This window comes from Vanessa tameamea, chromosome 25 (assembly GCF_037043105.1).
Source record: "Vanessa tameamea isolate UH-Manoa-2023 chromosome 25, ilVanTame1 primary haplotype, whole genome shotgun sequence".
Taxonomy (NCBI): Eukaryota; Metazoa; Arthropoda; class Insecta; order Lepidoptera; family Nymphalidae; genus Vanessa; species Vanessa tameamea.
The window spans coordinates 7728985-7751866 of NC_087333.1; the positions used below are offsets into that span (position 1 = coordinate 7728985).

General features: G+C 34.4%; 4 protein-coding genes across 4 annotated transcripts in view; 2 read left to right on the plus strand and 2 right to left on the minus strand.

Annotated features, from left to right (window-relative positions):
• The first annotated feature begins 639 nt into the window (after positions 1-639).
• LOC113403616 (gastrulation defective protein 1 homolog) lies at positions 640-7648 on the plus strand. The gene is made up of 4 exons (XM_026644202.2): positions 640-1324; positions 3521-3632; positions 4122-4317; positions 5532-7648. The coding sequence occupies exons 1-4, from the start codon at positions 782-784 to the stop codon at positions 6658-6660; spliced, it is 1980 nt and encodes a 659-aa protein (XP_026499987.2). The 5' UTR covers positions 640-781; the 3' UTR covers positions 6661-7648.
• Positions 7649-8036: 388 nt separating this feature from the next.
• On the minus strand, positions 8037-13627 carry LOC113403620 (large ribosomal subunit protein mL39). The gene is made up of 8 exons (XM_026644204.2): positions 13440-13627; positions 13004-13183; positions 12785-12885; positions 12004-12145; positions 11584-11802; positions 10605-10718; positions 9609-9724; positions 8037-8178 (listed from the first exon to the last, which is right to left on the minus strand). The coding sequence occupies exons 1-8, from the start codon at positions 13510-13512 to the stop codon at positions 8101-8103; spliced, it is 1023 nt and encodes a 340-aa protein (XP_026499989.2). The 5' UTR covers positions 13513-13627; the 3' UTR covers positions 8037-8100.
• A 1119-nt stretch (positions 13628-14746) lies between these two features.
• The window catches only part of LOC113403621 (EKC/KEOPS complex subunit TP53RK), a 297288-nt gene continuing 289152 nt past the window's right edge, over positions 14747-22882 (minus strand). Inside the window, exon 2 of the mRNA XM_064218917.1 lies at positions 14747-15534. Coding sequence (XP_064074987.1) covers positions 14779-15501 — 723 coding nt within the window. The 5' untranslated portion in view covers positions 15502-15534 and the 3' untranslated portion in view covers positions 14747-14778. The remainder of the gene's footprint in view (positions 15535-22882) is intronic.
• LOC113403627 (coactosin-like protein) overlaps positions 15923-22882 on the plus strand; it is a 39552-nt gene continuing 32592 nt past the window's right edge. Inside the window, exon 1 of the mRNA XM_026644216.2 lies at positions 15923-16301. Coding sequence (XP_026500001.1) covers positions 16248-16301 — 54 coding nt within the window. The 5' untranslated portion in view covers positions 15923-16247. The remainder of the gene's footprint in view (positions 16302-22882) is intronic.

A 22882-nucleotide genomic window follows, 5' to 3' on the forward strand; every position in this document is an offset into this window, starting at 1 on the left:
AGCTTACAACGCATTTAAAATAAAACAAGGCTAAGCATACTAAATATGTGACTAAGCAAATTAGTCACATATATAGTAAATAAGTAATAAATTTTTTAAATTATAAAATCGAAATGTTGTTTACGTAAATACTTTTTAAATACCCTCTAGTAAAAATACCTATTTATACCATTTTATTAAAATGTCTATCCGTGAAAAATATAGTATTAATAGTATAGTATAGTAAATAAAAATAATCTAATTCTATGCAATAGAAATTAAATAATTAGCTGCTACTCTATGATTTTATGCCTTACACGAACGCTATACTTCACAACCCTCGGTATTATTTTAATGTTCTTTTTTTTTAAGTGAGTTTATAAAGTAGCATCCCTAATTTGCTCATACTTTAAAGATACAGTGAACATCATCACTGTATACTTTAGATAATTGATATTAACATCTTTAAAGAAATAAGGATGTTAGAAAGTTAGTTTGTTTATTTGAAACTAAAGTTTTATTCCAATTTATTTCATATGGCTTTTATAATCATGTTATTTGTTGTACTACAAATATTTCTGAAAATTTATAGTAGTAATGGCAACATTGACTATTTCATTGTTTTGTTTGACGTCTATATGTCAAATTGCTGAAATTACAAATTGCCTGAGGTCTCTAATTGCGGTATTTCTATTTGTATGAATTAAATAAATTTATATAAAACAAATGAAAGGATGTAAGTTATTAAGTGAGAAATAATTTAGTATAACGTCACGTTATCTACGGATTAATATCAAGAAAAATGAGTAAAAAACCAATATCATTCGGCAAAATTAGCTTTAACATCAACAGAACCTCATCACACGATACTTGCGATGGATCAACCTCAGGTTTTGGCACATTCGGTCGCACGCCGATCCAAGAACAGAAGGATATCGAAGAGATCGCTGAAGACCTGGAAAGCCAGCACGTTCAACAAGTGATGGGAATCAAAAATTTCGGTAAGAAAGCCAAAAACTTCGACGTTGAAGAAATGATGAAACAAGCGAAAATTGCAGCCCAAGAAGCGAATAAAAAGAAGATTGAAACAATAGTATCGAGTAATTCAGAGGAGAAAACTTACACAGCTACTGCAGCACCCAGTCTACAGCAGGAAGATTCAAACGATGAGCATGATCTGATAGGGCCACCAATACCTTCAAGTCTACCATTAAAAAAGTCTGTTAAAAATAAAGATGAAGGGAAGGATGATAAAACTAAAGGTGATGAAGACAGTTATGATGAGCTCAGTGGTTCAGATGATGAAGAACTAACCTTGGAAAATCGAATACCAAATACACACGAGGTTAGTTAAAAACATTATATTTAATACAAGAACATGATGTTTATACCAGTCACAACAAAAGTCCAAATTTAAAGCAATACACACCTTTTTATAAAAAATTTTTTGCATTAACAGCCTGTAAATTTCCCTATGCTGGGCTAAAAGACCTCTCCTATTTGAGGAGGAGGTTTGGAGCATATTCCACCACACTGCTCCAATGCGGGTTGGTGGATACACATGTGGCAGACACATGCAGGTTTCCACACAATGTTTTCCTTCACCGCCGAGCACGAGATGAATTATAAACACAAATTAAGTACGTGAAAATTCAGTGGTGCTTGCCTGGGTTTGAACCCGCAATTATCGGTTAAGATACACGCATTCTAACCACTGGGCCATCTCGGCTCTTTTATATAATTCTACTATATTCTAAAACCTCGGAAACATGTGTATCTTTTGGAATCAGTATAATGTATATAGATAAGATACAAAGCCTCTAGAGCTAAAAATTTGTTCTTTATGATGTATGTAGGCAGTTGATTGCAAATGGGCCACCTTGTAATTGGTCACCATCAGCCATAGACAATGGTGGTGACTATATTATCCATTCCTAACCATCGCCAATGTGCCACCAACCTAAAGAACTAAGCCATTATTTCCCTTGTGCCTGTAATTACATTGGCTCACTCACCCTTCAAACTGGAACACAACAATTCTGAGTAATGCTTTAGTGGTAGAATATCTATAGATGAGTGGGTGGTACCTAACCAGACGGTCTTGCACAAATCCCTCAACAACAACAAGACATCTTTACAGTTATAACAAATTATATTTATAAGTAAGCTAGAATACTAATTAGATAAAGATTGTTGGTTAAAATGCAGGAATGCACTGTATTTTCATGTATCTATCATCTAGTGCTTGGCGATGTCTGATCTCTAGTGATGTATGTATGATTTAATCTTAACTAATATGATAATTGTCACTGTGAGTTTAATTATTGGATCGCTATAGAATTTGCCTTCATGTCGTTAGGGATACAGAAAAGAATATAGAGAAACAATAGCCTGTTCATAAAGCCTCCCCCCCCCCCCCCCCCTCTGATCCTACTTAGACGCGGGCGGAAACTTTTTTAAAGAAACATTATAAAGTTGTTGACTTTAAATTTGTTTTTGGCTGCTGTCACTTATGGAAAACTTACTCGCATAGTTACACTGATATGCAACAAGTAATGCGTTGTCAGCGTCTGTGATAATTGTTTACAAAACATTAAAGTAGTGCACAGCATTAAAATAGTTAAAATGTTACATAAATTATCCCTACTAATATTATAAATGTGAAAGTTACTCTATTTGTTACCTATTCATGCGTAAACATCTAAACAGGTTTTGATGAAGTTTAGTACGGCGGAAACTTAAGCCTCAGGCTTTTTTAAATTCACATTGGTGAATGGAGGGGTGATGTTTTGTGTGCTGAAATGTTTTATAAATTTCGCGCTGGCAAAGCCGCGGGTTTTTCAAAAGCATACTTTTTAAAAAGGTCAAGACCTGATTTAAAGGACTGAGTCACGAAAGAGTAACAAGGCTCATACTTTTACTAAATAAATTGAACAGCTGGGTTCTTCAAAAATAATTTAATTAAATAATTGAATTATTGATGGATCTTTGTAGACGGTTAACTAGTATTGTCGCCCGTGGCTTCAGCGCCCGCGCTGCTTGGAGTTCAAGCTAACTTCATACCAAATATCATCAAATACGGTTCAGGGATTTCACCGTGAGGAACAGACAGAGTTAGATAGACAGATAAAGTTTACGCATCAGAATTCGAAAGTAACATATTTGTTTAAAATAATTTCTGCTAGCTATGCCCCTCCCAAAATCCGGCCCTGGGAAGTGTCATTGTTGTATATTTAGTATCTAGCATCGTGGACGCACTTTTATACCGGAATCATGATACTGCATAAGTATTTCCTCTAATTTACACTAAAATATATCTAAGGGCTATGTTATAGTGGAATCTGTTAAAACGTTGAAAATGCCAAACGACTAAAAGAAGATTATGATACAATTTAGATTAAGAATCACAATACATTAAATAGAAATAAAAAGTTCTATACTTTTTAAATAATTAGAAAATTTATTAACTAATAAAATTAAATTGTAATCATGAAAAGTATAATTATTGCGGTTATTATACAGGCTACGTTTTATATTCCAGGTGGAAATGCTCCATGGCACCAAAGCTGTAGTGGCCGTTGCTGTGGACCCTTCAGGTGCTCGACTTGCAACTGGATCGGTTGACTACGACGTCTCATTTTGGGATTTCGCTGGTAAGACAAAAATCCCTCATATCTTGATCAAAATGTATTCTCTATTAGAACACAGGTGCCATATCGATACTCTCAAACTTATAATACAAAACGAACGAAGAGTTCAGGCAAAGCACCAACGCTTTTGCGTACTTCCTGCCATTTCAAAATTTCGTTTAGGTACGGAGAATTCCTTGACTGTTCTGTTGTTTTTTTTGGCGTAAGTCGAGTTTTGATAACACATGTGTTTATGTATCATAGTTTAGCAGACTGGCAAATACCTGACCCCGACCCAGAATACAAAACCTGATGGTAATGTATTCTGGGAACCTTGGGAATCAAGATGTGACTTTCCTTGAGCCTCACTCTACAACACAACAATACAAAGTATTGCTGTTTGGCGGTAGTATATAAAAAATGCACTGCTGTACTTCGACTTAAGGAACTGCCTTAATCGTCTGCAACAGACAGAAGTAATCAGGGATTAATTCAAATTATATATTTTTCCAGGAATGGATGCATCCATGCGGTCTTTTAGAACGCTTCAGCCTTGTGAGAATCATCCAATTAAGGCTCTGCAATATTCAGCAACCGGTGACTCCATTTTAGTCGTCAGCGGTGCCGCCCAGGCTAAGGTGCTGGACAGAGACGGCTTCGAAGTGCTTGAATGTGTCAAGGGAGATCAGTATATCAATGATATGGCCAAGTAAGGATTTTCAATTTAGTATAATATATTGACCACTGTTTTTCTGTTTATATTACAAAAGCCTATTCAAATGATAAAAGGAGTTATGCTAAACAAACCTAAATTATCTGTTCCATACGATTTGCTAATAGGTCACCTCATTATAAACTACAGACAGTTCCATTTCTAGTGGGTACCACCCGTTCATCATATATTCTACCGTCAAGCAGCAATATTTTATGTTGTTGTGTTTCGGTTTAAAGGGTGAGTGAGCCAGTGTAACTACAGGCACAAGGGACGTAATAACTTAGTGTTGGTGACGCATTGGAGATATAAGAAATGATGAAAAATTAAACAAAATTGGGCAGTGGTGACCACACACCATCAGGTAGCCCATTTGCCCGACCTATTTCATAAAAGAAAGTTCTTGATTAATATATTATTTATAGTACAGCCTTATTCCACTATAATTTTACTTCCAAATTTCCGATACCAAACTTCGTCGTCTTCGCAATTTCATAAGAAATATCAAAATTTGTTCAAAATGTCGATCAATTATAGAACTACTTCCACAACTCAATATCGAAATTGTTTATTAGTCTTTTCTCTTCCTTTGGTTGGAATAAGCAATTCATTTAAGTTATAGCATACCAAAAACGTTCCGTGCTCTTTATTTTATATTTTCACTAGTTGAGCCTGCGGCTCGCGCATAATTTATAAAACTTTACCGTTAACCACACATTTTAACCCCTCGAGGTTTGAATTTAAAAATGTAGCAAGTATCCCCGAGACTCCCAACTATGTCCATAATAAGTGTCTATCTAAATCGGTTGAGTAGTTTAAGTATAAAGATGTAACAGACACAGTTACATTCGCATTTATAATATTAGTGCAGATCTTTGGCGTTATTTTTAAATATTAAACACTCATTTCTCTCTTTTTGACATAATTTATTTGAATTTCAAAAAAAATTTTCGAAATTCGACCATAACATTATTGTAAAATTTAAGGAAGACGTGAATTTGCATGCTGCGAACGTGTTTTTTTCTATTCTTATTTTCAATTACTTTTAATACGCTAAAGGTCGTCAAGCACGAAATAAACACAAAAGATGAGAAAATGTATGGCTTTTTAAAAAGATACTGAATTGTTTTGCCTTTGCCTATTTATATATAGATATTTATGTACATAATGAAACTTCCTACGAGTTTTATAAATATATTTTTCTTTTCAAGAACCAAAGGACACACAGCTACACTTAATAGCGGCTGTTGGCACCCACAAATCCGAGAGGAGTTCATGACCTGCTCCCAAGACGGAACCCTCAGACTATGGCTCACAGAGAACCCCAAACAGCACAAATCAGTCATCAAACCACGACAGTTGGGAGGCTTGAAGACTAACCCGACTTCCTGCGCCTTTTCGAGAGATGGCAACACTGTCGCGTGCGGATGTTACGATGGTTCCATACAAATGTGGGACCATAGGAAGAATTTCGTCAACACCACTTCTTTGCTACGCGACGCACACCAGAAACAATCAGAAATATCCTCCATTTCCTTCTCCTATCTTGGTTCGCTTTTGGTCAGTCGGGGGAACGACGATACAATGAAAATATGGGACTTGCGTAACTTCAAGAAGCCGGTGAATGTTTTTGGGGACCTGTTCTCGAGGTACGAGCAGACGGACTGCAGTTTCAGTCCGGACGATACAATGGTGTTCACCGGCGAGTCCTTACAGAGGAACCAGGATGTGGGCAGATTAGTATTCTTCAACGCGAAGACGTTTGAACAAGTGACGCAAATCGATGTTGCCAAATCGCACGTCATAAAAGCAGTCTGGCACGCCAAGCTGAACCAGATATTCGTTGGCTGTGGAAATGGCATTGTCAAATGTTATTATGATAATAAGAGAAGCCTGCGTGGGGCGAAACTTTGTATCGTGAAGACACATAGGAAAAAACAGTCCATGGAAGTCGTCAGCTCACAGCAAATCATAACTCCACACGCGTTACCGCTGTTCAGGCAAGAGAAATTGCGAACGAGCAAGAAGAAAATGGAGAAAGACAGATTGGATCCCGTCAAGTCTAGACGACCGGATCTGCCGATAACATCCGGACAAGGGGGACGAGTCGCTGCCTCTGGAAGCACCCTAAGTTCCTTCGTGATCAGAAATCTCGGTTTGAGCAAACGAGTCGACGATGAACAGGATCCGAGGGAGGCTATATTGAAATACGCGAAGGAGGCTGAAGAGAATCCGTTCTGGGTGGCCCCTGCGTATAAGAAAACTCAACCGATGCCGATATTTCAGGACGGGGATGAGGGACCATCGGATCCTAAAAAGCAAAAGTCTTCGGAGGGCTGAAGTTTGTTAAAGACCACACTTATCACAAACGGTACCTGAATTTTTTGACAGGCCTTAAAATATTTAGATTTATTAAAGACTAAAACGATATCATAATAAATATTTTCCCTATTTCAATATTATAGTTCATACCACGAGTCGAATTCCTAGGGAGCAAAATACTCGTACCTCATTGGTCGCTTGGGATCAGCGAGACGAATCCTTCGTGTAAGGCAATCCTAAGTAATGATTTGACCAATGATGACACTAGAGCAAGTTCATTTGTGAGCTCGTTTCGTGGAATGGATTCTAGATCATTGTAATATACTAATCTTCTTTGGATATTCGTAATAAATATTAGTAACTGCCCCACAAATTTCTATGACGTTTTCTCGGGGGCTTACGAACATGACCGAAATAACAATTTTATGAAAAACTCATATTTATATAAGTGTAATTTGCGATTGAGATATATTTTAAATAAAAACTAGTCGTCGGCCGCAGTGGAAATCTCAACGGAGACCAGACCACTACGCAGGATGTGATAGTGCACAAGTCTGTGCGCAAACACAGGTGTAATCTATAGAGATTAAGCAAACAGTACTCGTATTGTTGTGTTCCGGTTTGAAGGGTGAGTGAGCCAGTGTAACTAAAGGCACAACGGACATAACATCTTAGTTCCTAGTGTTGGTGGCGCATTGGCGATTTAAGGAATGGCTAATAATTTATACAGCGCCATTGTCTATGGGTAGTGGTGACCACTTACCATCAGGTGGCCCATATGCTCGTCCGCTAATATCATAAAAAAAAATCCGCTGAGACGGCAGATTTTTTTTCTATAGAAAAACCCAATATTTTGTTATCGTTATGAAATCTATACTATGGAAATATTATTTTTTTTTTATGTGATTTTCCAAGCAAAGAACATCCAATGGTGTTGATTTCATCGCACATAATCTCCTAAGCTATTTTAACAGAATTTAAACACGAATCATTTTTTAAACCCGCATATGAGAAAGAGTTCTGTTAAATTAGTTTAGTATATCAAAATCATTCTTAAAAGTTCAAACTATAACCTCTTGTTTTTAAAAACAGTACTCAAAGCCAGATTAATTGAATAACTCTGAATTTTCATTGGTTGATGGCGTCAAGGACGCAATGGGCGACCAATGAGTGAGATGCATTTAACCGAGACTAATTAATGTGATTGGTTCAGTACAAAGACTTGCACCAAAATTTAAGGGTAGGGGTTGAATAAGGATATTTGGGTTCCTTTATATATTTATGTAGCATATTAAATTTAGATAAAGTCTAAAATTAAAATAAATTTCTCTCAGACATATAAATAATATGAATTTTATTTGTAAATATAATAAGTGTTTAAGAATAAAATTCAGTTAAATATGTTTTGTTTTTATTTCTATTCCTAATTGTATGACTTAATTATATATATAACGAACATTACGCGCGGGCTGCTATGCTTTCGTGCGCTGGATTTGATTGATCGGCAAATGGATTGATCGGAGATCTAGCGGAGTTCTGCAAAATAAAACATAGAATTAACACTAGAATATTCTACTATGTTTGAAAAAGTACTTCAAAATGTTGATTTTCCTTAAAAAAGCCACAATAATATAGTTCGGCAAAATAAACACGTTTTCTTGCCATGATATTAAATTTTAATCCTTTTCTGTCCCCGCAAAAACGCTGTCAGACATTTTGGTGACGTAATATTGGTAAAAACAACAGTTGTGTATCTACGACCAGCACGCATTCAACGTTACCAGCTATATGTAAATATTTGGTGTTTTTGGGAAAATAACGAATTACAAACACTATCGTTGGAGTGTAACGTGTAACTAGATTAAATTTCCACAAATTTCCATTAAAACTCCAGAAAAGTTGTTTATCAAAGTGCCAGATGATATTGAAATGACAGTTTTTTCCTATGACCTCACACGGTGGCGGCTCGTGTTGTCGCTAGCTCTCTGTAAGCAATACTATTGACACTATCGTTAGTCCAAAACTATCGATAGTTTGGATTAAAAGTTTTTGCAATACTATCGATAGTATTGCTCATGGGGAGCTTGCGATACTATCGATAGGTTCGACACATGACAACACTATCGATAGACTATCGATAGTGGACTATCGATATGCAACACTAGGGCCTGTCTCCAGGCAGTTCCAAATAGTAAATAATCATCGTAAACAAAAGTTGTTAATATAAAACACATTCCGCCGAATTGATATTCTGCTATTTATTTATAGATCTGAGTTTAATTTCGGAACTCGTGGTAGATTTTTAACAATAAATAAACCAATGTATCATTTCTATATTTTTAAGTGTATTTATAGTTTTACCTCTTTTCTAGTAGCCAGGGAAAATATAAATAAAGCTGTTTATTATATAACATGACTAGCTACTTGTCCTTCATCCGGATACAATAAGGGTAACAACTTTAAGATTGATGAACGGACATGACAAAAAAAACTCCTTGTTTTTTCCGACTTAGGAACATGAAATCCTCGACTTTTCTCTACTTTAATATGCTTGTATTATTATTACATACATATAAACTTTCCTCTTGAATCGTACAGACGGCGGGAAGTGACTTTGTTTTCTACTATGTAGAGATTTCACTTTTCTTCTTAAATAAATAAATAAATATTGGACAACATCACATACATCACTCTGATCCCAATGTAAGTAGCTAAAGCACTTGTGTTATGGAAAATCAGAAGTAACGACGGTACCACAAACACCCAGACCCAAGACAACATAGAAAATTAATGAACTTTTTCTACATCGACTCGGCCGGGAATCGAAACCGGGACCTCGGAGTAGCGTACCCATGAAAACCGGTGTACACACTACTCGACCACGGAGGTCGTCAAAGATCTATCTCCTTCGCTATACTCTTAAACTTTTCCTATATGTAAAGAGCATACTGATTCATTTATCTTACCAATTTCTTAGCTCTCTCGGTTAGAATTGAGAAGGCGAAATGGTTGAGGATGACTCCAGTCGGCAACGCCACCCCTTGGAATCTATACAATTTCTTCACTTCGCTGTCAGGGGAACCTAAATATAAAAAAAATAAAAATTAGCTATGGTAAGAGTTTGCTTGTCTTTGGTTAGCTAAGACTTATTGCATCCAATAATAATTCAACTCCCAAAATAAATTCTTCCAATAAGAAACCAGGTCAGTTCGCACTGTTTGCCTTTGAAATAATTGAAATTAAGAAAAAAATATATTGTTAATGTTTTATTTATCTCAATAGGAAAATTGTAATTACTTTTAGTTAAAATTACAATAAAATTATTCCGCTTAAAATAATTTTAGCTTAAATTATTGAAATTGTAATAATGTCACTTTTGTTCGTTTCGCAATCATTCCTTCCCAAAAATAAATCCTTAGCCCAGCGTTGGGATATGGATACCACTTTACATTTACGTAGCTATACCGTAAACTATCGTCCAATTAAAAGGTTGCGATGTTGGCAGGTGGGGGGGTCGTGCTCGTCATGAAGTGGTGGCTAATGTTACACTCATCTGGATGTTTCGTCTCGGTCAGCTGTCAGCCTAGTACGCTCATGTAACGGTCCGCTCACCACAGATATAATTTTGTCAGTCCATCGTAGTCATAGGTTTTGCGCTAAGTTTGGTCAATATTTTACCAGTTTAATTTACGGTACCGAAATAATTTCGTTTTATCCGATTGTTTCAGTTACAAAGATATACAATATTAAGAAATTTTAAAAGAGAAAATAAAACAAGGTAACAGCTTACTTTATTTGTAGGCTATTATTTCTTCGAAGGCCAATTTCCCGTTTGTACACCACTACCACCTACCATCAGGTGGAGAGGAGTCATATACCTACTCGGATAATTTAAAATATATACGTACGCAATAGTTTTGGTCACGGTTAGGGAGCTCCATAGCATCCGTGTGGGGACTCACCGGTGAGGGCGTGCACGGAGGTGACGGCGACGCGACCGATCTGCGCCGTGTTGCTGATCAGCGGGCCCTTCGATATGTCCACGAACTTGTCCACTTTGTACAGCGACACTTTGCCTGGAAAATATTTACATATATAGGGTACCTTTAGCCTGCATGTTTTTGTTACCATTGATCCCCACCGCCCAGAGACATGGCATTATGAGGAATATGCACCACCAACCTTGGGAATTAACATATGTCCCTTGTTACATTGACCTAAACCTATACCTGGTGTTACATTGATTCACTCACCCTTCGAACCAGAATACCACAATTTCGGAAAAACCGCCGAACGCTGGTTCCACAGAGTGGTTGTGCGAGGCAGAAAATGTCTTAAAAATCGCGCTGTTGTGGATTTTCGGACATGTAGGTGTACGGGTGAAACTTAGAATTTTGACGAGATGTCCAAAGGTGAAATTCATCTGCCGGGATTGATCCAAACAATTCCTCGCAACATTCCCCGTGGAAAATTCGGTAGAAGATGCAGAGTGATCCAATCCAAATCTCTACGCAAAGCCAAAGGATCAGAAAGGGCTTGATCGCCGATAATTCGAGCCGCTCTACGTTGGATACGGTCAAATGGAAGGAGCTGGTACTGGGGAGCACCCGCCCAGAGGTGAGAGCAATACTTCATGTGAGGCCGAATTTGTGCCTTGTAGAGTCTTAGACGATGGGCCGACGTGAAATACTGTCTTGCCTTGCTGAGCACACCGAGCTTTATTGATGCCAATTTGGGTTTGCCTTCCAATTGACCGCGGAACAGAACGAGGCTCGAAATACCAACGCCAAGTATTCCGATACTAGCTGTGGCGGCTATCGGAATGTTCTCAAATCGTGGAGATACGACGAATGGTGTTTTTTTAGCGTCTACTACTATTCAGACAGGTTTGCACGAAGCCCTACCACCCTACCAAAAGTAAAAAAATTCATGATCACTCACCGGTAGCCTTCGCAATACTCGGTATCTGCTTAGCCTTATGCTGGTTATCAACAAACATCTCCAACGCAAGCTCCTGGGATACATCAAGGCGTTCGATGGGCAGCTGCTTCCGACACAGCTGGACGTATTCCGCACTGAGGGTGTGCAGCTCCTGGGGGGTTGGCTTCCAATCGGGCAGGGTTGGAAGGTCAATATCGTATATGAACGAACCACTTCTTACTGAAAAAGGTATAATATGCATTCGCTATAGACGGTTAAACAACTTTGACCTTGAAATGACGCGATATCATTGGTCGAGATGTAAAGTCAATGGTATTCACAATTTAGTCGTATAATAATGTTATCAGAGCTATCATAATGTTATCGAATTGAATAATAACGCTATAATAACGTTATCGAATTGAATACAAAAGCACTCACTGTCTGGTCCCGGGAAGCTGTGTAAGTGCACGGGCACGGAGTCCTTGAAGGCGACGGTGGCGCACGCGCCGAGCACGAGCGAGCACGTGCGCCAGAACGCCTTGTTCACTTGCTGCGGCTCCGCTATGTTGAACCTTTGTAACTGTTGCAGTTTCATGTATTAAACACAAACTTTATATTTATTTGGTATATTTTGCAATGATAATTTCGTATGGGAGAGTAAACCGTTTCGTTACGTAACGCGTTACGGCGTCAGTCTGTCGGGCTTCCCTTTTTCTTACGTATACGGCAGCGGTAGACAGGCTATGTATTTCGGACAGACGCTTATATTATTATTATTATTTTAAACTCCTTTGCAAAAAAAACTGGCACTTTTGGTGTATTCGAGTACTTTTAGTATTAGCAGTTGCAAAAAGGATTTGATGCAACAAAATAAAATAAATATTATTTAAAGATGTAAAAGCACTTCTGTTTGGTAATTAAATCAATTTTAAATTGTTTTATTTAGATTTTAAGGAGATTACTCATTTTGACAAAAAAATAAGGTTACTTCAATTGACTTTCTCCTTTATTTACTAAAAGTTACAAACAATAAACTAACATGAATATCGAGTGTGGCCTCCTCTAGCTGAAACAACTGCTGCAATTCTTCGTGGCATGCTTTGGATGAAGTTTTTTATGAGTTTTTGGGGCGGCCTATTTTATATTACAATATAAATATATTGCCTATACATAGTCTTGAAACTATACAATATATTACAAAACTAAAGAATTGACTCACTTCTAATGTGCAGTTCTCTGTCAGAGGTCTGTGCATATCCCAGTACACTGTTCCATCGAGCAATGCTAACGCACTGGACTCTGTATGCCATTCTCCCAAATCTGAAACAAAGTCCATCAAGGGTATGTTTTTATCTGCACCGGAGGTCAGTTTATAATTTGAAAATCAATAAATGTAATGCTGCTATATTGGATAAAGGCATTTGTTTTGATTACTCACGTCTTGCACAGTCATAAGGTGTTGATATATCTTTATTCATAATCAACGTGCAGTCGTTGGGAACCCCTTTGTAGTTAACTTCGATTTTCTCTATTCTCCCAATGTTCTCAAGTTGCCGCTTCTTCTCTAAATCGAAGAGATGATGACGACGATCAATCGCCTCTTTTGTGCTTATACATCCTAAAACCGAGATACTTTTAAAATTTGATGATCTAAAACATTGTTTTTTATAATTATTAGTTCTAAGGATAAAACCGCGGGTGACCCGTGTGCCCTTAGAACGCAGTAAAAATTTATATATAAAATTTTAGTGCACACAATATAGTTACAATAGTACATAAAGCAATGTATAAAATATGCTTAAGGTAAAAAAAAAACTTTGTTTATAAATGAACCTAAAATACTACAAATACAAATGATTTATTTATCCACTCACTGATAGCAGGCAAGCCTTTTGAATTATGACTTAGTAAAAGTGTTTTTGATAAAGATAACGCACGCTGCTTCATCTTGTTTTTTTTTTAAATCCCTATATTATTTAATTACTTCAACAATATTTAAAAACAAATAATTTTAGGTTATGCGGAAGACATATTTTACAAATGTCATATAGAAATGACATTTACCTTACAGTGTTATCTGTTGCTTTTTACTATATAATTAGGCTATTTAACAATGCGAAAATTAAAGGGTCAATTATTGTATCAGTATATATATAAAAACCAGGCAAATAGCCTATTATATTCATGAATTATTTACTTTATTGTATTCATTATATACAAGTAAAATCTAAAATAGCTACTGTACAAATAATTATCGCGTGGTGGAAAAATGGTGACTTGCAGCATTTCCCTGTTGAATCGCAAAAAAGATATAACTATCCGGATAATAAATATAAATATTATGGTACCGTTTTTTCAATTTAAAAATGAAGTAGAGTAGTTAGTTATGTTTTTTAAAAATTGACAAAATATAACAATGTTACGTAAAACTGTTTGCTTGTAATTAACTGCTAGATATAACCATTATTATTAGAATTATATCTATACTTATTTCAATACTAGAAAATCAAAGTATAAATTACATGGTTACAATTATTACAGATATAATTGAAATAAACACTTTAAAATTATATATCTATTGGAATTGATGCACATAAACAGGTCTTAATAAATTTTAATAATTTTTTCATGAACTTTCAATAACATACATAACATAATCAGCCTGTAAATTTCCCACAGCTGGGCTAAGGCCTCTCCCGTTGAGGAGAAAGTATGGAGCATATTCCACCACGCTGCTCCAATGCGGGTGGTTGGTGGAATACACATGTGGCAGAATTTCATTGAAATTAGACACATGCAGACACCTCACGATGTTTTCCTTCACCGCCGAGCACGAGATGAATTATAAACACAAATTAAGCACATGACAATTCAGTGGTGCCTGCCTGAGTTTGAGCCCGAAATCATCGGTTAAGATGCACGCGTTCTAACCACTGGGCTATCTCAGCTAAACTTCCAATACAATATTTTAATACATTTTTGCTTAATATTTAGATAATGATATTCTAGGTTTTTCATCACCTAATTTTTAAAATTCTATTTTAAAGGTATATAAAGCAATTCAACGATTATAATAGTGTACATGCTATCTTTATTTAAATATATAAAATGTATATTTTATTTAAAATTATGAGTACAGTATAGGATTTAGGAATATATTCAAATAAAATGAAAAAAAATAAAACATTTTTTATTTACAAATTTAATAAAACATTAACCAACCATAGTTCTCTTTCTACCTCTAGCCCTAACATCCTCATACTTAACTATAATTTCTTTAATGTTATTCTTACTGAAACTCTTATAGGCATCAAATATTTTATCGAATAAGTCAGGATAATCATTATGAGTACTAATAAGAGCTCGTTCCAGCACATATAAATCAACTCCTTTATCTTCAGTACTTGAATCGATAAATGACAATCCAAAGTCTATCATAACTATTTCAACATTGTCATGACAAAGCCATTTTGAATCATTGACTACGTTAGTAGGACTTTTTTCTATGAGTAACATGTTTGATGTAGTCAAATCCCCATGTATAATGTTATTGTCATGTAATTTTCGGACCGTCTGACCGATTTTACTAGCATACACATCTAAGCTGTTTGTAGTAACATCTTTGCTACTATTTAATTTAGAAAAAATGATTATAAAGTCCTTAACAGTAATACTGTTTTGGAAATGTTCCATATATATGCGTCTACGATCGAAATCCACCAGATACAACGTTGGCGTCCTTATTCCTGCTGTTTTACATCGTACAATCGATCTTGCTTCGTTTTTTATCCTCTCTTTGGTTATAGTAAGATCCAGGTCCGGGTGTCGATAGTTTTTCTTGAATCTCTCCTTAATAAGCGTAGGTTTTCCCAGATAATTACAGATATACAACTTCGCTTCGGCTCCTTGTTTCAATATTTTATAGTCTTCGCTCATATTGGAAATGTTATAACCTAAAAAGTTTTACTACTGTATGTACTGTATGTAACTTTGAATATTCTGTGAACATACGTATGAGACTAAAAAAATATTTGTTGTAAGATGTTGATTATTTAAATATGTCTACTAATAAACAATATTTAAAACAAGTCTTGTTTATTTATATTTTGACATAAATTTGACAATTGATACATGACAAACTCAACAACATTTTGAAATATAGATAATAAATATTTTGTTTAATGAAAATATTTTATTCGATTTTACTACAAAAACTTTATTTAAAAGAAAGTTTATTTTATATATTAATTCAGTTCCGATTTATAGTAGTAGATAGAAATAAGATTTAAGTGTCTACTTATGCTTAAAAAGGAACGTCCATACGAGGACAATAAAATCGCCTTATACGAACCGTACTTTACATTCACTCCCATTTGCCCTACCTATACCAACTTTCTATACATAGTATGAGTTTATGAGTATTTCACTTGCTGGAGAGCAGGGGAGGCTGTGTGGGCGTCTGAATTTGTTGCACCCGTGCCGGCAGTCGGCACGACGTACAATCCGAACGATTAATTCCACTAAATTGTTTGATGGAAACAGTGATTTACCGGAACTCTTAATCATTTAGTGACTAAATTTGATTACGATAAACGATTAAGAACCGAAATATTTGGGTGTATTAAAAAATAAAACCTCTTTGAGTGTATACTTTTTGGTGTGTTTAATTTTTTTAAGTGAAAATGTCTGTGGAAGGTATGGAATACGACAATATTGTGCAGAATGGGCCTAAAAAAGTAAGTCCTTTTTTTACATTTTTTATTTTTAACTTATAACTTTTTTATTTGTAGTCTACTCACTACTGTATTGGTTCTTAGTCATGGCATGCCGTGTCGCGCCGTATTGATAGCGAGGGGGTGAAGTGGCGTACTATAGAAATGTCTGGGTGCATTTGAGTAGATATAGGAATGCAGGCACGCCTTTAGTTAGCTAATGTGATTTCCGTCTGATGTGTCTGGAAGATGAGTAATACTTATTTTTGTAACTTACTTTCCTCATAACTTAAAATTTTTAAATAAGCCTCATTCCAATAAGAATCAGATATGATTTGATTTTACTGTAACTTGTTTGCATAATTACAGCCTCGTACATATTATATTAGTTTAAAGAGTTAAAACATCAATTAAAAAATATATACACTTACCTAATTTAAAATACCTATTCTGTGATTTGCTTAAAAATACCTAAATATAATTTGTAACATGTATAAATAATCGAAAACAAATTATTTACATGCTGAATAGTAAAAATATTTACTATTCTGGTATAAAATATCTACTTAACACATATTATTATTTTTTTTAAATCAGTTGTACATCGTGTGCCTATTTTAAATTAAAAAAAAAATCGTAATAGTCGTTTAGGGGTAGAAAACTGGGAAATATCCGTCATTTATTCTGTAGGTATACATTACTCGATGCATTGGTTTATTGTAAAACGATTTTCATTATGCTTATTTTACGGAATAGAGTTGGACATAGGCGGTTTCGCATCAGTTCAAAGTAAAAATTAAACCCATGAATGTGAATTAAGAGTGGGAAATTAGGGGATAATATTATGTCACTTATCGTACATATCGGTTACTTTGCCGATTATAAATTGATTTTTATTAATCTATTTAAGACGAATAGATAGAAGATTATACTTTGATGGTTGTAGGACTTTCGTATAATACAAAAGAAAAGTAAAACACCGGTAAAAATGGTAACGTACGGCAAATATACACAAAATAATGTTATTATTAAATAATTAATGAAAGGCTAGCGCTATAGGTTGCTTTTTTTTTGTTTTTACTCAGTAATCCAATTCCAACGTATCCAGTACGACAAACATTTTACGCTGAATATACGTTTTCATTACCTACTTAAGTTAATTAAAAAAATAACGCTTTCTCTATAATGTTTGGGTATGATAATCAGAAAAAATTACAACTAACCTTTTTGAATAACTAGGGTATTCGAATCGATTTTCTTTATAAAAAGTAAGGTATTGAATACCTATAATAATTATTATGTACGGTTCTATCATTTTAAGACACCACTTAGAATATTATGTCCTACTTGACTTTTTATCTTTGTACAAAGTAATGATATCTACATAATATAGTTATTATATTTTTTTTGTTCGTTAAATAATAAAACGGTTAAATTATCTTTTTATAAAAAGTAAAAGTAACATAGTCCGATTAAAAGGCTTACCAACAGAACTTACCTCTGTTTACATTAAAAGTATGATAATATCTTTAATTATTAAAAATATTACGTATCTTTCTTAATGAGTAATTAAGGTGAAAGCGAGGTAAAAAATATGAAATTATTCAAATTAGTATTTTTTCCCACCAAAACAAGCATGGGAGCTATGAAATTATAACAGTTATTTCTTTGAGCATTTTATTAGCGAAACGGTATAAGAACAATGGCGCGACCGAGATCAACAAATATGTCCGTTAGTTACGGATATTTTCACCAATATAAACGCAGGCATAAATTTTTGAATTATCCAAGTCATGCATTAAGTGGAACAGTTCCTAACGGTCAGTATTTAAAAAATAAAAAATAATAATGTGCCAGATTAATAAACCTATATATTTTTAAAAGTTGTGCCGTATTCATAGTGCGTTCGGTCGTTTTTTTTTTTTTATATAACATGGTCCAATCTCGTAGAGCATAAAATGTGTTTAGTTTACTTTCAATGTTGCATACTATATTATAATTGCGGTAATACTAATTTGAGATTTAATGATGGGATAGAAGACAAAAGACAGACAAGGCAGCGTGGGACAGCTAATACGAAATATATACATACAATAACTTTTTAACTATACATTAAGAATAGAATCATTATGCTAATCGGAAGTCTGTTCGTCGACCCATGACTATTATATGTGAAGTCATTGATGCTTTTCTATAGTATTTTTTTTTTATAGATAAAAATTAACAAGAGAAATTATTTATTATTTCTGGCCATTATTGTGTTAAGATAAGTTAATTAAATAAAACTAAACCTAATTAATGTCGCACCTAATTGGATTCAAGCCAAAATCATAATTGTATTATTGACTCATGTTTTTTTTCTCTCAAATGTTGTTCGTACTTTCAAAACCAAATAAATTTCAAGGGTTTGGACTGAATTTGTTATTTAAACAACAATAAAGGGCGCCACAATTACCGTAATTATTTTAAAAGTGTATATTAGCCGTTAATCAAAATATTCTTTATTCAAGAGGTTAATAGGCTCATAAAAGCACTTTTGAATCTTCATGTTACAGTATTGAATTAAATGTAAAGCGATTATATTATGATAAGTCTTGTTGATTACTAATTATAGAAATAACTTCAACATTATGAAATTTAAAATATATTAATTACAATTTAAAAATTAAGAACGGTAAATTTGCTCTACACTTGTAAAATATTTAAAAAAAAAAAGATTAAATGCAATAAACATCCTTGGAATAAATATATTTTCCTTATTCATAGTTTATATAACAATTTAAAATTCGAACAGCGATCCTCATGTAGATATACAAGTTTATAAGCCGAATGGCGGGCCGTTGACCCGCACCTACGTACGCTTATATAGCTTGATTGATCTTCAATACATATTTAGTTTAAAGCGCGTTAATGCAACATGTTAACTAATAGACAAGGAACAGCATACAGCTTCCTATTAAGAGAGAAAGGGATAGCTATATTTTAAGCTTTTCGGTTATGTATTTGTGCATATTTTCGTAACAATGACAAATAACTTTTAAACACAGCGTTGTTTTGTCATCTTCATTTGACTTTTGACTTTATTTGATTATATTTTTATCTAATTTACCAATAATAAAAATAAAAATATTCCAAAATAATTATGGAACGTCGATTCGCTTTTTTATTTTATTTTTTAAGGCACTGATACAAATCCGAAATCCTCTCAGGATATAATATGTATTAATTAATTATACTGTTATTTGTGCGTCTCGTAGCTAATAAACATCTCTATTTTATAAGCCGTAGGATTATGGAAGTCCTACATTCTTATCACAATAAGATATTAATGTTAATAAGTCATAAGTACTTAAATATGTAACTGTGGTTCGTTACTATGCTTGCACACACAGGCAAACCCGGCTGCGTACAATATTAGTACCTATTGTGTTCCAGTGTGTATGAGTGTGCCAGTGTAACTTAAATTCTCAAGGTTTGTGGCGCATTGGCGATGTAAGGAATGATTAAAATTTCTTTCTATCTAATGACTTTAGCGCTAATGTCCGAAGTGAATATATTGCTTTAGATACACTTTACAATTCAACGAATGTATTTACGGTCTAACATTTTATGGGTCGGTGCTTAAGCAACTAAGTACCCATTCAGCTATTTAATGGAGTCCTGTTAACTAGACATTTCGTAGTAATTACATAGTGTCGTCACTAAATATTATTAGTTACTTCGCTTTTTGTCAATCTGAAAAACAAATAACTCAAAAACTTCCGAATAGACATACGGTGTACCGGACGGATACAGGAGGATGGTTTATTCTCTACCAGCACATGTGTTCTCCTCCTCTTGTAACCTGGGTTCGTTCAATCGATGCGTGAAGGGGCATCTTGCGGACCGGCATGGCAGGCAGGGCGGTTAGTGCAGTTCATCTTCAGCTTTACCGAATAATTCAACACAGTTATGTATTACGATAAGTTTTTAAGTAGTCCCTTATTATATCCGTGCGAAGCCGGGACATGTAGCTAGTTTTAAGATAACGATATACTTCTTAATTTGCCAATATGATATGTTTATCAAATATTTGTATTGGTATGAACTTATTGTTGCGATAAACTTATCAAGATTTCATTAAAGTGCATTAATGTAGGTAATCTTTATGATGCGTTAGTTTAATGAATAATTATATCTATCAACATTTATCATTAGGTTTATAATTCATTGTTTTGTTCAGTATTACTATTGTTGTGAACCTTTAATGACGTCACACTGTTTATTTTAATTTAGTGTTAAATAATTGGTATAAATTTATTTTATACGAAGATACTAATTGTCATTTCTTTGATACTTGCGTTATAAAATATATTTAGTATATAATAAGGGATGTTATGGAGCTCTGTAATCGTTATCGAAACAATCAGGGGTATATCCGAATATCGATAACCGTAACAGAATACAATAAAAAATATGTTTATTATACTTTTATTTTACTTAGAGAGAGTAGTTTAAATTGGTTTCAAAGGCTATTTGTTTTTTTTTGTAATTAAGTATAAAGTTAAAGTTGACTTGTTTTTCTTTTAAAATGTATAAATAATCTAATGTTCGTAATTGAAACTATCAAAACAATCGGATAATTCGAAATAATTTCGTAAACTTAACCGGTTAAATTTTATTCAAATATCCATGTAAACATATCCCAAATTATACGTCCGGAACATCTACTATTTGTCATGGCGAGTCAATTTTTTTTCTTCGCGTTTATTATGCATGCAAAGGAAAGAGGTTAGAGGTGGTTAGGCTGAATATTATATATTAGATACTGTCACCGTATCGTTAGGTATACTACCTCTTTATTTGAAAAGGTGAAATTAATCTACAACGCGTCGTGTTCAGTCCATTCCAACAGGAGGAGGCAAAATAAACAACTATGACATTGGATTGTCGCCATATCATTGCGATATGTTAAATATTCTATGAGAGCGTGGAGTTAATGCTTGTTGACTTCCAGACAGGAGACATAACATACATACATATATAATTGTATTTAACTAACATGACTGTATTCTTAGATGTTGAAAAAGAGTAACTACTGAGTTTCTTGCCGGTTCTTCTCGGTAGAATCTACATTCTGAACCGGTGGTAGCTTTACTTTAAATAGTTTGTTAAATGACGATTCAAAAGTGCTTCTAAAAGCCTACTTGAATAAAGTATATTTTGATTTAGATTATGATATTTGGTTAGTAGTATTGATTCGCGAAAATAATGGCGTTTTGAGTGTCGCCTAAATTGCTATCGAAACTTTGGAACTAAAATTGAAGTAGATATTAGCAGTAAAGTGGAATAATGACGATTTTTATCTAAATATATAGAACCGACTAGAAACTCATCAGTTACTCTTTTCCACCTTTTGTAATTACAGAGTGTGTCAATAAAGTACAATTAAATTTACATGTATACTGCCTAGAAATAAACAAATATTAGGTCCACGTTTTTTTATGATTAAAATAATTTTGTATTGAGTAAAATGCCTTATTTGAATAGGCATCTTATTATAGAAACAAATGCCGTGTTCCATGAAGGATGTAATGACTTTGAGTGTGACGTTTCTTCTCTCTCTCTCTCTCTCGCGTCCTTAACAACTTCACCTTTTCTGTGTAGGACAAAAGTCCCAAAATTAAATAAGAAAAAAAAAAACTTCACCTTAACATTTCGGCTATATTTCACCATGTTTATTGATTATCATAAAACGATAAGGCTGAAGCATTGACTTCGATGCCGACATCCTTATCATTAATTTCACCCATTCACCTTGACTCGGCGAATATAACTTAAAAAAAAAAGAACTACTTCGATATTATATAAAACATTAAATTATTTAAGTAATAGATAACCCGGCTTCGCTCGGATAATAAAAATAAAACTAAACAAATAAAAATGTACTAACTGATGCCGTGCCCCTGCACGAAATTATTATTTGGACAACACAGTCTGAACGCACCCGTAAACGTCAAACATGGCCGCCCGTTGAACTGTAATGTTATTGAATTTCATGAACTTAATATCGAAGTATCTGAATTATAAGAATTTTACGGATATATGGTATGGACTAAAGATTATTATTATTATTTAACGATATATAATGTTTGTGGATAGTTTTTAACGGGTCTATCGTAGACCTTTACGGAATTATTAATATAGATGTTTTACTTGCTATTGAGCTTTATTGTTGATTTTAAGAGCCGAGATGGCCCAGTGGTTAGAACGCGTACATCTTAACCGATGATTTCGGGTTCAAACCCAGGCAAGCACCACTGAATTTCATGTGCTTAATTTGGGTTTATAATTCATCTCGTGCTCAGCGGTGAAGGAAAACATCGTGAGGAAACCTGCATGTGTCTAATTTCAACGAAATTCTGCCACATGTGTATTTCACCAAACCACATTGGTGCTGCGTGGTGGAATATGCTCCAAACCTTCTCCTCAGAGGGAGAAGAGGCCTTAGCCCAGCAGTGGGAAATTTACAGGCTGCTAATGACTAATGACTTGCTATTGACTTCGCATGGTTAGAATGCTATATATAGCCTATATAAAACGTGTAAAGCTACATTATACCTTTA